The following is an 18619-nucleotide window of genomic DNA, read 5'->3' as shown; positions in this document are numbered from 1 at the left end:
ACCTGCAACAATCTCTTCCCTTCAGGTTTATGGCCTGTACCATGTAATTCTCTAAATCACAGATCCCAGTCTCTTCTCTAAGCACAGAATTTAGACTATATACTAATAGACAGTTATGCGGCCTCATATGTTCATTAATTATGTCAGATGTATAGATTTTATCTTCTGACTAGGCTATATACTTCTTATTAGAAGGGAACAGGCTTTATATCTTATATATGTTCCAAAGCAGATACCTCGGTTAGTACATAGAGGAATCAAACTCACTGGTTGATGGAGAAAATATTAATTACTTGAAAAAATAAGATATTATCTTTTAACTTTCACCTTGATAGATTGCTTTACAAAAATTTACCTGGTTCTATGATTCAATCAACTCATTAAACCTATGTAAATATGCTATATTATGTACATACTTAGCTGATATCCTTTGCCATAATCAGAAAAACGTGGCTTTCATAGATGCCAATGCCCATCTTATCTGATTCAATCCTTAATTTTTTAAGCATTTATATAATAAAGTGTAAAACCACAACTTGCAATACATTTGTTTCATTTAATTTCGAAGAATCAGAATAAGCAATAAGTTGATGTTCTAAATAATTTATAAACATTTATACTTACCTTCAAATACTGCTAACAACATGTCAGGATTAGTCTTTATATCTTGAACTGCTTGCCACGGCATTACAAATGGTTCTATATTAACAATTCTTGAAGGATTGGCATTAGACGGATCATAAAATTTTGAAGGGAGAACGTTGAATTCAATAAGATGTATGTAGGCCAGCCATGCCAAACATCGATCACTTGTTTTAAGGTATTCAGCTACTATTCCATCATTAGCCAATTTCAATGCATTCTAGGTAAAATGGAAAAATAATCTGAAGGTGTTTTTAAAAATATTCCTAATAAGATTCAACTGTGAAGGCAAAGAAGATTAAAAGTGTTTTATTTCTTTGGCATGGTTCTTAAATACCTAAGTCAAAATTCTGATACTCACCAATTTTTTTAATGGAAAAACTCTTTAGAGATATCAATACCAGATTAACATAATTTTTACTATGCTAAGGTTTATGACATAATTAATGAAAAGGTTAAATTTATTTGTACATTTTAAGTATCTTGATATTCAAAATCTAGTAAGATAAAGAGAAAAGAGTAAAATAAACAAAAAACCTCACACCCATATAGAAGATTTTCACTATGGACTAATTTTTTCCCCTTTTGGTTTGAATATTGAAGTTTATCTGGTGGGTACTCAGCAAATATTATTTTCATTTAAACCTCATCAACACTCTAAATAAGGTATTATCCTTACTAAATAAGCAAAGGAGGAAACAGATGTAAACTTACCCAAATTCACACAACTTACCAGTAAGTGGCAAACAAAGATTAAAATCTAAAGCCTGTGTCCTTATCTTTCAACAATGCTACCTGTACTGTTTTAAACCTTTAAAAAATTCTCTACAGAATGTCATTAAATGCTATAATAAATGTTTACCTGTAAAACTGCAAGTGCACTTTGGCATCTTCCAGTAAATATGTGTAGCTGAACTCTAAACAAAAGAGCCTCTAAAAGCTGAAAGGACAGAATATCTGATGCTTCCCGCTTGGCTGCTCCCATCAGGAACTCCACCATTCTCTCACATACGTAATCCTTTTCTTCAAAGGTGCTTTCTAGGTGCAGAAACTGCCCAAAGGGATTTCATATGATTACTCCTGCTTCATAAGAATAATCTAAAACTACAGACTTTTCACATTTCATTAAGAAACTATCACATATTAAAAATTCAATTTCTATAAAAAGGATAATTATAAATATGTATAAACCCATCGTACAGTACTATAACCTAGATTTCCCCTTCTACCACAAGTTGGAAAGTGGAATCAGATGAAAACTAAAACAATACAGATATACTCTCAGAATTATCACTAAAGCAATTTCACATCTCCTTTCCTTGAATCAATAAATGGCAGCAAGACCATGATGGATCTCCAAAAGCTCACATGTTTATGATCACATACAATCTGAATTGCTCAGGTGTGTGACTGTATAAAAATTTTGAGAATAGCATTCATATAAGAAATATGTGACAAAATAATTAAAAGATTTAATCTTTTAAAGAAATTAAGAGGTCCTTTAAAGACAAAACAACTTAAGGAAAAACATTACACCCTATAATTTGTGGTGATCAATAGCATTAACTTTGGTACAAGGCTGCAGGTTAAAAGTCAAGCATTTTTCGTTATCTAAATCTATTCAGTGAATTAGGAGAGTAAGAAAGTGGCAAGTTCATTCATTAAGAGATACCATGTTATCCAAATCTATCTGTTTTGAATTTCAGTTAGCAAGTAAATGACAGATCTGGTAGTAACAGTTTATATGAAAGTTTATCTGAATCTAATAATTCCTGAGTTCAGCTGGTAAAAGTTCACATATTAATGAATATTTATTTTATAAGTGAATTAATCATAATTTTAAGTTTAAGCCTGGGTAAGAAACACCCCATTTTCTCAGAGAATGAGGAAAAAATCCACTTTTTCACCAAATCTTTTAAACTTAGCAAGGTTTGATATTAGTATGATTTACAGATAAAGTTTTTTCCGTAAGTAACGAGGGCATATAATAAAAAGACCAAATTATTTCCTGGCTTTCATGAAAATGTTATATAAGCATAAAAAATTTTTTTAAAAATTATTTTCAGGTGCTTAGCAAAAAATTCATTTAACTTTGCCCAAATCAAAACTGCTTAAGAATAGGTTAGTGTAAAATGTTTTAAAATGTTTATGTTTCCTCACTACCAATAAAGTAAACAACAACAACAAAAATCACCTCTTCACTAAATACTGTCTTGTTTAGTCTAAATTAATCCTGACCCAGAGAAGTGGTTTTGAGGTTACTGGACAGTGAAAGTAAGGTTATTATTATATCTGTATGCAGACAAAACATATGATCTATTAACCTACACATCAATATTTAAGATGACCTAAAGAATTATTGATAACACACACATACACACACACAACTTTATCTTTTCTACTCACAGTCCAAAAACTTTGATAATCAGGAGCATATTCAACAGCTGTTTCACACATTTCCTGCACCTCCTCCTTGGTTCCTCTTTTTGAGAACAATCTGAGGTAATGACACCAAATTTCTGGATTGTCTTTGTTGCTTTCCAAAGCTCGAGCCAGAACATTTAAAGCAGAATCCAAGGACTCGGAACATAGCCTACATGTTTGAAAGAAAAAGCAGGACCATTTTTCTTAACACTTGAAAATACTTTTTAAATCAGTCTAGTTCTAATAAGTCAACTTTTTAATTCCATTTTCTATTAGAACCTACCAAGAAGCTAGAACCACCAATGACAAAGGGAGGTAGATTAAGATTTTAAATCACATCCATCCAGAACAGGTCCCGATTTCCCACTGACCCAACAATTCCCTTTTAAGTGGATGTTCAATGCGCATTTACCAGATAAAAACACAGTGTTATAAAACCACTAGATTATCAGCTTCAAGTGTGCTTTATGTCCATATTCAGCAATACCTTTTATGATTTACACTGGTCTGGGAATGGGAAAAGTTAAACAATTCTCCCTCAAGGCCAGCTACTACCAGCACAAAATAATCAAAGCTTTCAATATAATAGTTCTTTTCAACAGTCAAGGGCTTGCTATCTCTTGGAGAAGAAAACTGTCTCTCATGATCCTATTCATAAAATAATGTACAGTTTTTTGGCCTTCACTCAGTAAATGAGTCAGAAAAGAAAACACTGTAACTTATCCTATTAACATGAAAATGACACACAAGGCAAGTTAAATAAGCACCATATTCAGGTATGTGTGATGTATTAGCATTCTGCAGTGCTACCTTAAAAAAGTTTTTATACCAAGTTTTAAGACAGAGCAGCCTGTTTAAAAAAAAGAAAACCTTACTATTGTAATTCTAAAATTACAGTAATAAATATTACTCCTGGTAATACGAGATTATTCCTGGCAATCCTATCAACAAGTAGGAGTCAAAAAACACAATTATGTAATAGGAGCTGTCATTTTTGAGGTAAATTACTATTTATCTTATTTGAATACACATAATATAACACCACACACAGAAAAAAGTCAATTCACCAGAATTTAGAGGTTCTTAGACAAGCTTTAAATCTCCAAATTAAAATTAACATAAAATTTAACTTATTCCACTGTGACTTTATCACAATTTTATTGAGACCATGACTACCTGACTTATTAAAAAACCCAATGATTAATTCTTGGACGCTTGGTAGTGTATATATGTCCATGCCACTCTCTCACTTTGTCACAGCTTACCCTTCCCCCTCCCCATATCCTCAAGTCCATGCTCTAGTAGGTCTGTGTCTTTATTCCCGTCTTACCCCTAGGTTCTTCATGACCTTTTTTTTTTTTCCTTCTTAGATTCCATATATATGTGTTAGCATACGGTATTTGTTTTTCTCTTTCTGACTTACTTCACTCTGTATGACAGACTCTAGGTCCATCCACCTCACTACTTCTAATAGCTTTTAAACAATTAAGTGCTTTTGGCTTTGTCAAAAAACAAAGACTCCATTGATAGTAGCAAGGAAATCTGATTACCAGAGATAATTTTTTTACTTCAAACATAAAAATATAAATGTGCAACAGTTTACACAAAGATAGAAGGGGACATACCCCTCATTATGATTCAAGTACTTGTATGCAAGCTTGAGCCAAAGTTGTACATGAGAAGGATTTTCAAGTACACTTGCTTCTAAATTAGCAATGTCATCAGTCTCATTTGTAAAGTATCTGACATCATCTGGAGTGACAACTGTATCCAAAGCTGGAACATTTATTCGGTTCTCTGGCTGGAAGGCTATAAGAAAAAGCACTATTAGCTTCACAATTTCTCTAAATCCACAAACCCAAGAAAAAACGATTGGCCTTATCTTTAAAATAATCTAAAAATCTAAAGCTCATAGCTTTAAGGTAGAGCAATCATATAGTTTATTGTCCAAACCAGGACACTTCTAAGAGTAAAAAGGGATGTTAATAACAATTACACCAGGATGACAGGTATAAACTAGGACTCTGCTGGGCAAACCAGAAGTATGACCTCTCTACTCTAAGGGTAAACGACATCAACTGATAATTAACATTCATTAAGTTTTAAGAGAAAGTTATAATAATTTATGAAGATGATTTATTCCATATTCCACTACATCTAAATTAGAGAAAAAGTGTTAATGTAAATAAGTACAGGAGAGCATATTTGCTAATCCACAAAGAGTAGGCAATTAAATTATGCAAACTTGAGAATATAATGTAAGATGTACTCGACAATAATGCACTCATTTATACATTACTTTGTTCACTCATTTAATTCATTCATTCTGTGAGCCTACTGCATGTCAGAAAACACAGACTCAAAGATACAACAAAATAGAACTCCTGCTCTCAAGAAGGACACAGGCCAGGCAGCAGTTCTCAAATGGGAGCAGCACTGCTCCCCTCTCCCAACTCAAGTAATATTTAAAGCTGTCACATTTACTAAAGGGTGATCCATGCACTTACTGGGCAGGGGTCATGAAAACAAAACATCCTGCAATATAAGGCACAGTCTTGCCCAAGGAAGAACTAATTGCCTTAAATGCCAAGCAGCATCACTTTTTTCAAAACAGAAACTTTTAAAAGGCTAGTAGATTACACCAAAAGATTAGCAAAGTGTTAGCAAAGTGTAACACCACAATTTAATGATTCTGGATCTTAAATTACTTCTTACCATACTTAATAGGTCCTGTAGACTGTTCCTCATCACTACTGAAATTATTCTCTGAAATAGGTTTTCTCCAAAACTTTGGCTTCCACTTTCTTTTATCTTTGTAGGTTGTAAATGGAGGTGCTAAAGTAGACAGGAGAAGACTGCTGGTTAACAGAACAAGTCTTTTATAGTTTTGAAGGATACCCAAATAGTACTCAAAAAGAGCTAAATTTATTCCATCATGTTACTCAGACATGATATATATATATTTTTACATAATGCCAAAAAATTTGTTCTCATAAACTCTAAGGTCCTTTTGTGCAAGAGAAAGATACATATACTCACTATGGCCTTTACTTTCATTGATATTGCTCACAAGGAGAACAGCCATCTGGTCCATTGACATTCGATCTTTGTTTACTCCAAAAAGTTTCTCAACATATTTTTCTGAAATTAGAGCAATGATATCTTCACAAGAAGTATAAAAAACATGGATTACAGAGATGAGGCTAATTAAAGAGTATGAAGTAAAGAATAGTTTAAAAATTAAAGGTACTAGTCAAAAACACCTATGGCCTTCTAAAGGGCAGGGTCTACATTATCTTAACTACTACAGCAAATCCTACCATATCATGCACCCCAATTTGGACTGAAAAAAAGTTATTTCCTAAAACAACCTAAGCAAGTGAAAATTAAAGTCCCTAATTAGGAATGACTAAATAGATTCAGTGATGTTACAATCACTCTGAGTTGTGATAATACTGAATTTAACAAACACTAATTCCCCTACTTCGAAAAGACTTGTAGTTTAAGGTTTAATATTTGGCACTAAATCTGGGGAAAAGCTTAACAACATTTATTCACAATGTCTGGCAGTAATCTATGCTTTCTACAGTGTCAAAGTGTATAAAGTCCTTTTTTATTTCATTGTAGAATCTGAAACTATAGTCACCTCAACTTCTAATCCCCCGCTATTTTTGAAAATAGTAAATAAAAATAGGGTCTATTTTTAAATCATTGGTAATATTTCTATACTATGTTAACATATTCTTCTAAATAAAGTGAAATATTTAGATGAGCTCCGTCAAAAGAACTGTCTGCAATAATGGAAATGTCTTACATCTGCACTGTCTTACCGGTAAGCACTTACCAATACTGAGCTCAATAGTGCCTACTGAGCACCTGAAATGTGGCTAGTGTGACTGAGGAAGCAAATTTTTATTTTAATTAACTTAGATTTAAATAGCAACACATGACTAGTGACTACTGTACTGGACAGAGCAGATCTAGATAAAGTGTCATAGATGAATGTATTGAATTATTAAGGCTATTTAAAGATGTCAACAACTGAATATAAAACTTTTAAATTGCCTAAATTCAATTTTCACTTGGGAAACAAGAGGTGTTTAAAACCTGCTGCAGCAGCAATTTCTTCATCAGTGCTTGTCTCTGAACAACCAATCAAAGACAGATTATATGACAGAATGTCCTGGAATAGCTGTTTTCGGCTAAGCGTATAGTCTTGTGTATGCTGCCTAAAATAAAATAACAACACAGAAAAGATAATCATGTATATATCAAAGCTACATAACCAAGACTGCCTTTTAAATTATAAAATGTTAACAAATAAAAACTACTCACCACTGACAATCATCATCATTACATGTTCCTGTTAAATCAAAACGGCAGAAACACTGATCTGGTTCGATCATATTACTATATGATACTGAGCTTAGGGGAAGTTTTTCCTTGGTTCGATAGTATGGACTAAATCTAAGAAGAGAGGCAGAGAGGCACATTACGATGCTCCATAAACATTCCTCAGAAATTTTTAAATTTTTTCATTTTTTCTTTCTCAATTAAAGTTTCTATATTTTGAGCTTACTATTTATCTAATTACTTAATACCAAAATTAACTCTAGAAAACAACCAGAATATCAAGTCATAGGGACAAACTACTTTTATACCCAGACATAAAATATCTGAAATAGAAAACAAAGAACAAAAATATCCTGTATTCTAAACGTAGTGTTTTCCTACCACATAATAAAATGCTGTATAACGCTGGTATTTCTTCCACACATCACCAGCCAACCAAAAAACTAGAGAAAAAGTCTATACTACCTGGTAGGTGTTTTACGATTTTATGATTAAATCATACCAATTTAATAGTCTCACAGCTTCTAAAGAGTCTTTAAAAAAAAAGAGACAACCTCCCAAAGTTAATCATCTGAAAATGTCAAATCAATTTTATGAAAGCTAGCCAATGCATTCCTTAGAGTAACAAGAAAATTAAAAAGCAAAAATTTTAAATTCTCATAAGACTCCAGTTATTTTTCCTAAAATTCTTAACAGATATAGTAATTCAGAATTCTCCACAATTTCACCAGTAGCCAGAAATTAGGATTTGATAAGAATTAGTAAACCTAAGTGTGAGTTAAATCTTACTTCCTGTTTGGTTCAAGTATGACAACAAGGCACTTAAATTTTTATATTCCCTAAAAGGACAAGTTCATTTCTGAGCAGCCATGATTCAATTTTTTTTCATGGTCATCACACATTCAAGATTAAGATATCACTAAGAACGAGGAGCAATCCTGAACCTCAAGTTTAGTGAATCTTTCTTCTATACCTGTAAGACTTAAAAACTAGAAGGGGACTATGGTAGGGTCTAAACGGACATGGCTTCACTTCTGTTGTTTTACTCTGTCCTGTCACGAAATCCACATCCACAGAAATCTCCTGCAAAAGAAAAGAGAAATTTCATAAGGTAATAAAGGCTAGGGTGAATTCTAGATTTTATAAAGAATATGAAATGTTCAGTTACCTGACCATGCAAAACCTTGTCTATAATGCCTGTGGTAGTTTTTAAAATCAGTTGTTTTAAGCTATCAGCTTTTGAATATAATTTCTGCAATTCACCAATTTTTAACCCTAGAAAAAGTTCTGGTTTTTCTACTGTATTCTTAGTAGGTTTGTTTATACATTCTTTGTTAGGTGTATCAGTGTGCTTAAGGTTAGGTTTAGTAAAAGAATTGGATTCTAAGAAGGATCTTCTTCTTTCTCTGTTTGACCCAGACAAAATCTCATCATCAACATCATTTTCCTCAGTGTCCAGACTTAATTTATCTTGAGTCAGATCGTGAAGTGAGGGTTGAGGCAAAGAAAATTCAGGTTCCTCTTCCACAAGTGGACCAATATTTTGCTGTTCCTTTGCTTTAAGGGCCCTGGCTTCTTTTAGTTTTTGAATTTTCAGGGCATATTCATATTCTAGCTTTTGCAATCGTCTTTTTTCCATAGCAATTAGTTCTGCTGAATGCTTTCTTGGACTTGATATTGGAGAATTGTCCAGTCTCATCATTTTGTTAGGCTGGGGGGAAAAATGATATCAATATTTTATACTGCTATGACTTTATAAACAATTTTTGGTAAGATAATTGTGCTATCCCTACAATACAATGCCAACATTATAAAACTAAGTCAATAACGAGAATAAAACAGCTTTACAAAAGCCTCCAACAGATTTGCTAGTTAATCTATGAGGTACAAAAAACAAACAAAAAAAGTCAAAATAAATAAAAAAATGAGTTTCCAAATATGTGGGTGCCATTTAAAAACAAAACTTTAATCTTATTCTCTTTGAATCTGCAGGGAAAAGCTTGAACTTTTTATGCATCTCTTACCCTCAAAAGAATAATTAAAACCTTCTCCTTTTCAAACATTAAATATTTCTACAAACAACTTACTCCAAGGCGATCTTGTTCCAGTTTACGTTTTCCTATTTCTTTACTAGCCACTGCTTTTGCACGAGCAAGTTCTTCTCCATACTTCAGAGTCAAAGCTTTCTTAACTGTAACACGTTGTTGAACTTTGTGAATCTGAAATATAGGGTAATTCTGAAAATGTAAATCTTAGGAGAGGACATACCTTCTTAAACATAATTTCTTTAGGGTATTCAACTGAAAATTTAAAATATGCTAATATTACATCTCAATGGAGAACAATGTATAGGTTACACATTTTGATGGCTTTGGTTTATGGTTTTATTAAAAATTTGGCCCATAAAAATGTGTAGTAAACATGGGACTACAATATTTGAATTTAAGAAAAGAACATTACTTGTTCCTGAAGCTTCTTCAAAAACATTCTGTTGACACTGAGAATTTTCTCTGTTGCCTGAAGCTGCTCTGTAAGTTTTGTAATTTTTGTTTCAGCATTTCGAACAGATTCTTTCTTCTTAGCTTCTTGCTGTACTAGATTCTTTAAAACAGATTCATCTTTCATCAAGAGAATCCTAATTGGGAAATAACAAAAGTCTTATGAACATTTTTCTAAACTAGCGGACTGACACCATCAGAATAAAAAACTTACAAAGTAATAGCTCATTTTTAAAAATGTTTATGCTACACAGAGGTGAATATTTAGAATAAAATAAGTATTCAGAGAGACACTGTTAAATTTTATGAAAGCAAATATGGGTTGGTCGTTTTTTTTTTTGGCGGCACCATGCAGCTTGTGGGATCTTAGTTCCCCGACCAGATACTGAATCCAGGCCCTCAGCAATGAAAGCGCAGAGTCCTAACGACTGGACCACCAGAGAATTCCCTGGGTCTGATCTTTAAAAAAAAAAAAAAAAAAATGCGTCTGAGTAATGTGAATTACAGTTGAAAAGCTATTAATAGTAAACTTCAATGTAGCCCTAAATAACTCCTGAAAAATGAGGACTTAAGAGGGCTTCCCAGGTGGCACAGTAGTTAAGAATCTGCCTGCCAATGCAGGGGTCACAGGTTCAAGCTCTGGTCCGGGAAGATCCCAAAGGCCGTGGAGCAACCAAACCCGTGCACCACAACTACTGAGCCTGCGCTATAGAGTCCATGAGCCACAACTACTGAAGCCCGTGCGCCACAACTACTGAAGCCCACGCGCCACAACTACTGAAGCCCACATGCCACAATGAAGAGTAGCCCCGCTCACCGCAACTAAAGAAAGCCCGTGTGCAGCAACGAAGACCCAACACCCCCCCCCAAAAAAATTAAAAACATAAAAAATAAAAAAACCCTCAAATAAAAAAAGAAAAATGAGGACTTAGGACAGAAAATCGCTATGTTTAGTTTCATTTATAATGCTCCTAATAAACACACAAATAAACATCTAATAAACATAATCAAGCACATTTAATTAATTTACAAACCTCTAACTCATTTTATCTAAAGCAAAGCAAAGGAGAGAAAAAGAAGTCTAATTTTTAAACAATAGACAGATGTAAAGTCTGGAACTGAGAAGTAAAAATCAGGACAAAAAGACAAATTTACAGATACAGATTTTCATCTTTTCAACTACTGAATATTATGATTAAAAAAAAAAATGAAGCATCTTTCCCAGAAAGATACCATATTTCAAACAGTCACAACACATGACATCTAGAATGAATCATAAAAACAGAGAATATGTGATAAAGAGAATGGGGAATAGAAAGACAAAGAGTTTTTTAAAATCTTTTCATTTGTTATAAAAGTTATTAAAGAAATGGAATCTATATGAATTTATTTTACTTTCTTTTAAAACATACACAGTACCATTTCTCGTTGATAATTTTGGAGATTTATGGTCACCACAATATTTCATCTATGAGTAACATTTTTCAGATTTCTAATATCAGGGTACATCTTAATGTTACTGCATATCATAGTTTTTGTAATAACACAATATTTGACCATGTGTCTTACTGAACAGACTAAGTAATGACTATTTCCAACAATCAAGTCTACCAATTTTAACAATAAAATATGCTTCCAATAAAGGTCTTTAAAAAACATGCCAGAGGTTTTAAGCAGTACATAAATCTGAAGGGGAAAACTTTCTTTTGAAGTCTTGATATTTTTATTTAAACATTAATACTATTACTTCACGTAGATGTACAATTCAACAAAATGATAGCCTTCTCTAGGCCTATCAAGTATGAAAGAATTAGTAATCACACAGTATACTTATTATTGACATACACCACAAAAATACATCCCTCTAATATAGGAACACTTAGATACATGCAGTATTTAATCAGATAATGAGACTCACCTATGTTTTTTAAGTTTTGCTTCTGCATCTGTAACCTGCTTAGTAACCACTGCTATCCTGCCAATCCCATCAATTTCTACATCAGAGTTTGCTGGGGACGATGAACTTGTCTTCAGCTGATCTGATTTAATCAAACGCTGTTTCTCACGACTAAAATAATCAATAAAGATTAATAAATTACACCAAAAAATAAACTGAAATTAGTTTTTAAAGATGTATTCTATTTCATAAAATACAAATATTAACTAAGTGACTAACATATTGACTAATAACAATGATGACCAACATGCATGACCCAAGTTGGCATTCAAAGCTGATAGTGTAGTTCTCCTTTGTAACAGCTTTTATCTTTTTCTAAGCTGTTTATACCTCGGTGCATCACTGCCTTCAAGTTTATAGATGATCATCTGGCTCCCCCTCCTGTGCAAGTTCTAAAAACATTAACTCTTCATCTTGGATAAAAATCAACATCTTCATTTCCCAATGCCAATAAACTGTATACAGATTAAGCACCGAAAACAGCACACACCTTTAAAGCTAATTACATAAAATGCCACTTACTTGGCAATCTCTTCCTTTAACAATCTATATTCAATCTTCTTTTCTTCAGGCAAAGCTTCAGGTGTTCGCATGGGATCATTTTCTTTTTCAGATTTTGGAGGTACTTTCGGTTTTGAAGCTTGCTAGAAAACATTTGAAGTCAACCAGATCAAAAGCTTTTATAATCCCACACTAAGATCTGTATTTTACATTATCCAGTGCACATTTACATATTTAGAAATAAATAAATATCTTCATCATTTTCTATTCCATTTAAAAAAACACAATGCTGGCCGTTAACCACCAATAATTGTACAATCCCAGTAAGCAGTCAAGACTTATGGTTTGAAAATAATTGAACTATTTCATATCTAAGCAACTGTTGCAATTAGGAATAGGGATAAAAGTTGTATTTAGGTGATACACTTTAATAAAAAAACTATTTTCTGGTAATGTAACAAAATTCCAAAACAATAAATTTCCTTAGTACAGAGGACAATTATCCACACAATTTTACTATTTTGAAAAAAGGGACAGTCAACTGGAAACAAAAATAAAAGGGTTTTTTTAATAGTTAAATCTATCTAAATTTATACACACTTCATTATATAAACTCCTAATAATACAAATACTTAAAATATTTCCGTAATTCGATATATTAAAAATCTAAACCTCTAAGGTCTAATTTCCAGGAAAAACAAACAAACTTTAATGATTGTCAATAAATCTTCTTTTCATCTTTCATTACTGCACTTACCTCAGCAGTTCGTCTTGCTTCTTTAATCATGGACTCCAATCCACCAAAAACACTATTGGTTGACTTGGATGCCTCTCCATCAGATTCACTATCATCGGAATCATTTAGGGTTACAACCACTGATTTATGCTTTGGAAGCTGCAAAGACAATATATTTGTTATTCCTGATAACAAAAGTATCTCTATCCTTTTCTTGGCTCTACCACAATTAGCTTCATGACCTTGAACAAGTCGCTTTATCTGTATGAATTTAAATTCATAAAAATAATGGGTTTCAAGCAGACAGTCTATGGTTCCTCCTGTTTATATTGTATTAATTGACTTACTTTGTCCCACTCCACAGATACTGGTTATATCCAAAAACATAAAAATATTCTATTGATTATATTCTCAGTCTCTCTAGATACTACTATCATCATTTTCTTCATTAAGTCTTATTTTCTCCAACTTTCTATAAAGAACCATAATGCAGTCTAAATTAACCTTTTAAAGCCAAAGAAAAAATTAATAATTCTACATTATTATTAACAAAACTTTTTGGCTTTTGTGCTTATATATGGAGGATAAGTTTACCGAACAGAGGCAAGATTTCAACTTGGCTTTGCTTTTATTTTACTTTAAAGCCATTAGAAAACAAGGTAGAAATAAATTGTCATTTCAATCTCCTTAATAAACATTGAAAAACATCATAAGTTCTTCCATTATAGTATAGTCATTAATTGAAAAATTACGAGCAAAGATGGGAGAAATAAAAAATATATATAATTTGCTAAAACTGACTAGACAGAAAATCTAAATGGACCAATTTATATGGAACAAAAACTGAGGAAATGGCAAAAAATACCACTCTGAGGAAAATAATGCTTCCCCAAAAATATTATCATGAACTCTACCAGTTTTCAAGTGAAGAAGCTGCTCCCATTTCACTATTAATAAACAAAAAATAATACATATATGTTTGTATATAATAAACTAGGAGTTAGGGAATAGGACAGCAAAACAGCAGACAAATTTCTCACAAGCTGTTTAAATAACAATAAGACTAATTATTTTGTTTGTTTTTACCGAGATCACAGTTCGTGGAAGACGAGGTCCTCTGTGAAACTTTGGGTTCTGTATCCTAGGCTGAGATACTGTATTAATACTGACTATCGATAGATTGCTTCTTGGCACAGGCTGTGAACTGTTCAGAACTGGAGGTGAAGGCGGGTCACTATTACTGGATGTTTCCTAAAGAAGAAAGAGACAGATATGAAGCAATTTTAAATGAAAAGAAATTTCTGTCACCTTTAAAGGTCTTGAGCAAAGTAGTATCAGACTTATCCCCACTTTACTGAAAAGCCCAATGAATCCCAAACTAGCAGAGAAAAGTAGGGCTACCTAAAACTAAGCTCAATAGCACCACCTAGAGGTTCAGGTACCTAAATTACCTCTGGCTTGAAAGCTCTTTTATTCGCTAGAGATTTAAGTAGCTCTTCTCGAAGCAGCATTTCTTCCTCTTCTTCCTCATCTGCAAAAGGTGGTTTTGGAGGCTGTTCTGGATCTTCAGGTGGAAGAGGTGGTAAAGGTGGTAGAGGAGGTAGAGGTTCAAGAGAAACACACAAGCCTTCCACATAAGGCTGGCTCAAAGGTGGTATTGACTAGTTGTTTTTAAAAAAGAAGAAATAATAATTACTATGCAAATTTTACCCATTCCAAGTGTTTATCTTTAGAGTAACATTAAATTAGACAAAGGTAAACAGGTTATTACTTTACTGTAAGCATAAGTGAACTAAGAATACTGGAAATCTCAAAACTAACCAAATCCAATATTCAGCCATGAAAAAGTATAATTTTTACAAAAAAATAAAAATCAACAATATTTGAAACATTTAATTTATAAACTTCAAGATAGAGAAATCAAACTTTACAGTGTCTATCTCCCTAGATGACTACCTGAAACAAACAGATAAGAAAAAATCAGATACATACGACACTTAAGTAAAAATCAAAACTTAGGAACCAAAGGGATTCTGGGTGGGAGTAGTCTAAAGTATCTCAAGAATTAATTGTAAAGAAGAGTCACCACTACCCTCATAAAATCCTTGTGAAATGGCTTCTTAGAGATTATCTATAAAGACAATTTTACCCAAATCCCAGAATTTGCACATATTTTTGCTTCAAAGACCTTCCAGTATTTCCCTTGGCATATAAAACAATTCAAAGAAGAAAGAAAAAATGTTTCTCTCTCACTCTCTGCTCTAATATTCCCCTCATCTTCAACTTCCTAGCAGGACACCGTATATCTACCTAGGAACTGTGAAATGGCAAGGTCCCCACTAACCTATTAAGAGAGATCCAGTGTGACCTCTAGGTTCTCTCATCTGAAATAACTTCAGAAATTTTACTTTGTGATCCCCCACTTCTTTTTTTTCTTTCTTTTTTTTAACAGGGGACTGACAGTTCTTTCAAAAGGGAGGGAAAAGAAATTAAGTTGCATAGACAACGCTTTTCTTTTACTGAATTTTCAAATTAAAAGTAACTATTTAATCAAAAGAGGAGAAAGGAAAAAAGTTTCTAGAAGCACCTTAATGCACTTAAATCCCAATTCCCCCTAAAAAAATCCAAAACAATAGATAATTCTTACTCTGCCTTGGAATACATTTTCTGAGGAACAAAGAGAAGAAAGAAGGAAACATACTAAGTACTGAAAGAAAGTCAACATGAGCTTAAAAATTAGCTACGAAAAAATCTACCAAATGGATAGCCTGCCAATAACTAATCAACTGTTTATTCCATAGATTTCATAGCTATTAATTCTGATAAGCAATTTTGATTTTATGCTCTCTTCAAACTTAACTATTAATTAATTACATGCCAGCTTTTCAAAACAAATTAGAAAAGACATAAGGCTACAAAATTTTCGTAGAAATCATATCAATTCTCACTTACAGAAACCTGAGGTGGCGGAGGCAAAGAAACAGATGGTGCCGGAGAAAAATACCCCAACGAACATTCAGAGAAGAATGGTGGTTGCACTGGTGAAGGAGCTGTAAAAAAATTTTTTACAAGAGTTTAATAATAGATATATTTCAACAGGAATAAATTAAATTTATGATATTTTTGAAGAAATACAATTGCATCTAAGTAGAGTACAAGTGAGATTTTATTAATCTCCAATAAAATATTTAACCTCCATGAGACCACCTCCATCTATTTAAAATTGTCCTTATATCATTACAAAATCAGCCATCCACTTAAGCTGATATTTAGTCCCTCAGAACTCTCTACTTTGTTCTACTTTTCACCTAGTGGTGGTAACAGGGAATACAGCAGGAAAGGCTAGAAACACACTTTTTTTGGGGGGGGAAATAAACATACTTTTTAAGAAATAATAAAACAAAAAATTCCCCTGAATCTGCCAAAGTGTCCTAACCAAAGGAAAACAGTGATGTGGTGACTCCATTCCTCCCTTCATGTGGAGAAAAGTGAAGAAATGGACTATTTAAATTGGATAGAAAGCAAACAGGACTAGGAATGAAAAGAATTACCCATTGTATTTAATTATTAAAGTGTACACTTTTTCACATTTTAATAATTCTGGGGACTTCCCTGGTGGTCCAGCGGCTAAGACTCCCAATGCAGGGGGCCCGGGTTTGATCCCTGGTCAGGGAACTAGATCCCACATGCCACAACGAAGAGTTTGCATGCCGCAACTAGACGATCCCACGTGCCGCAACTAAGACCCGACGCAGCCAAATAAATAAATAAATAAATATTAATAATTCTGAAATAGTTACGGATGCATCTCAGTTAAATTGTTAGCATTTCTTCCTTGGCAGCAGCTAAAAATATTGATAATTGCACATTTACTGTCAGTGGTTTCTTTAGACTCACTGAAATCTGGCAGATTCAAAGACTACTCTTGCTACTCAATAACCATACAACCTTAGGGAAAACTAACATTTCTTTGTCCCCGTTGTCTCTCAAGTCAATATGGATATTAGCCACATGCCTTATACGGGGCTGATTTGTGGCCCAAATGATGCCATTTGACTATACACTGACCTTTAGAACACTTTACTTCTTAAAAACATAAATATTGGTAATGAATATGGCAAAAAGTTAAAATTTACAAAACTGAGTAGAGTACATTCTCTGTATAATAATTTCTTATAAAATTCTTTTAAGAGGGTAGATCATAAGATTATTTTATAGAAAGAGTAATAATAATATTGTCAATACTTGGAAACTACAATGAATCATCTCCAAGAACCTGGAAATATGAAAATTAAAGATTGACCAAAGAGAATTAAACTATGAAATCAAAATATAAGATTATTAAATATGAACCAAAACATAGTAACCTGAAAATGAGCACTTTTATTAACATTACCAAATCATACAGATTTGCCTTCTCTCTAGGCACACTAAAGTAGAATTCTAGTTTAATTTGGTCTCACAATATGACCACTGGAAGAAAAACACTGATCATGTGGCCTTGCAGGTAAGTATTCTATTCCTAGAACACCAACTGCATTTGGTTGTCTGCCTCAGTCTTATGTGTGTTAATTAGTAAGAGAACAGGTCTCTCACAGCTGATCACCACTGAATATCAACTAAAGCAAGCCTCTAGCCCGCAAGGACGGTCATACCCTAAAATGTGCAATCTAACTGAGGTACAGCCCTAACAGTTCTAACCAGTTGATCCTAAGACACCACTAGTATAGTATCACTTTCCATCTCCCTATTCCTACAGAGTATCATCAGTGGAAGGAGGAAGGAAGTCTAAAATCAAGAAAGATCCCCCCCCCCTTTTTTTAACTAAAGCGAAGAATGCCTTAGATACAAAGATACTTAAGAAAGCAAAGGTTTATTTGTTTTTTAAACAGTGTTCTCACCTTTCCCACAATCTTCACTTTTTAGATCACATAGTTAACAGTAGAACACTGCCTTCTTATTAAAATGCTATATAGAAAGAAATACTTAGAAATATAGGTTAATATTACACATTTGAGGTTTGCTCTTGAAGTATTTATAACACCAAATAATGTCTATGGTTGTACAACCCACCAGCAAATCTCACTTTCATTACACATTTCTTTCAAGGTTTAGGGTAGCTTTGTGACCATTTTCTACTTAATAATTGTGAATATGCAAATGTTTTAAGGTTTAGCTCATACCTGGAGAATTGGTTTCACTATCTGTATCCATAGCAACTTCTTCATAGTTATCATATTGATAAATGCCTCCTCCACTATCAGTAGGTTGCTTATCTAAGGATCGTCTCAGGTCAGGATCTGAAGACTAATTACACAAGATTTTTTTTTAGTTTCACAACATTTTCTGTCTTAAGCTTTTCTTAGGCTAGAAATTACAAAACAATTAATAGTTATCTTTTATGTAGAACAGTATCAAAAATCATGATTATCCAGTTAGAACTGCCTATCACATCTGATTGGGGAAATTCAATATACATGACAGGTACACTGTGGTTGACATTTTACA

General features: G+C 33.1%; 1 protein-coding gene across 1 annotated transcript in view; it reads right to left on the bottom strand.

Annotated features, from left to right (window-relative positions):
* Positions 1 to 18619, bottom strand: part of ZFC3H1 (zinc finger C3H1-type containing) — a 53496-nt gene that overhangs the window by 19019 nt on the left and 15858 nt on the right. Inside the window, exons 6-24 of the mRNA XM_061205524.1 lie at positions 18295 to 18418; positions 16064 to 16161; positions 14563 to 14772; positions 14198 to 14362; positions 13133 to 13270; positions 12397 to 12518; positions 11836 to 11985; positions 9880 to 10054; positions 9507 to 9638; positions 8588 to 9130; positions 8393 to 8502; positions 7402 to 7533; positions 7174 to 7295; positions 6106 to 6207; positions 5782 to 5901; positions 4692 to 4875; positions 3049 to 3235; positions 1505 to 1693; positions 625 to 862 (exon numbers count right to left, since the gene is read on the bottom strand). Of these exons, the coding sequence (XP_061061507.1) occupies positions 625 to 862; positions 1505 to 1693; positions 3049 to 3235; positions 4692 to 4875; positions 5782 to 5901; positions 6106 to 6207; positions 7174 to 7295; positions 7402 to 7533; positions 8393 to 8502; positions 8588 to 9130; positions 9507 to 9638; positions 9880 to 10054; positions 11836 to 11985; positions 12397 to 12518; positions 13133 to 13270; positions 14198 to 14362; positions 14563 to 14772; positions 16064 to 16161; positions 18295 to 18418 (3241 nt within the window). The remainder of the gene's footprint in view (positions 1 to 624; positions 863 to 1504; positions 1694 to 3048; positions 3236 to 4691; positions 4876 to 5781; positions 5902 to 6105; positions 6208 to 7173; positions 7296 to 7401; positions 7534 to 8392; positions 8503 to 8587; positions 9131 to 9506; positions 9639 to 9879; positions 10055 to 11835; positions 11986 to 12396; positions 12519 to 13132; positions 13271 to 14197; positions 14363 to 14562; positions 14773 to 16063; positions 16162 to 18294; positions 18419 to 18619) is intronic.

The sequence above is a fragment of the Eubalaena glacialis genome, chromosome 11 (genome assembly GCF_028564815.1).
Source record: "Eubalaena glacialis isolate mEubGla1 chromosome 11, mEubGla1.1.hap2.+ XY, whole genome shotgun sequence".
Taxonomy (NCBI): domain Eukaryota; kingdom Metazoa; phylum Chordata; class Mammalia; order Artiodactyla; family Balaenidae; genus Eubalaena; species Eubalaena glacialis.
This window is presented reverse-complemented; position numbering and strand designations above follow the sequence as displayed.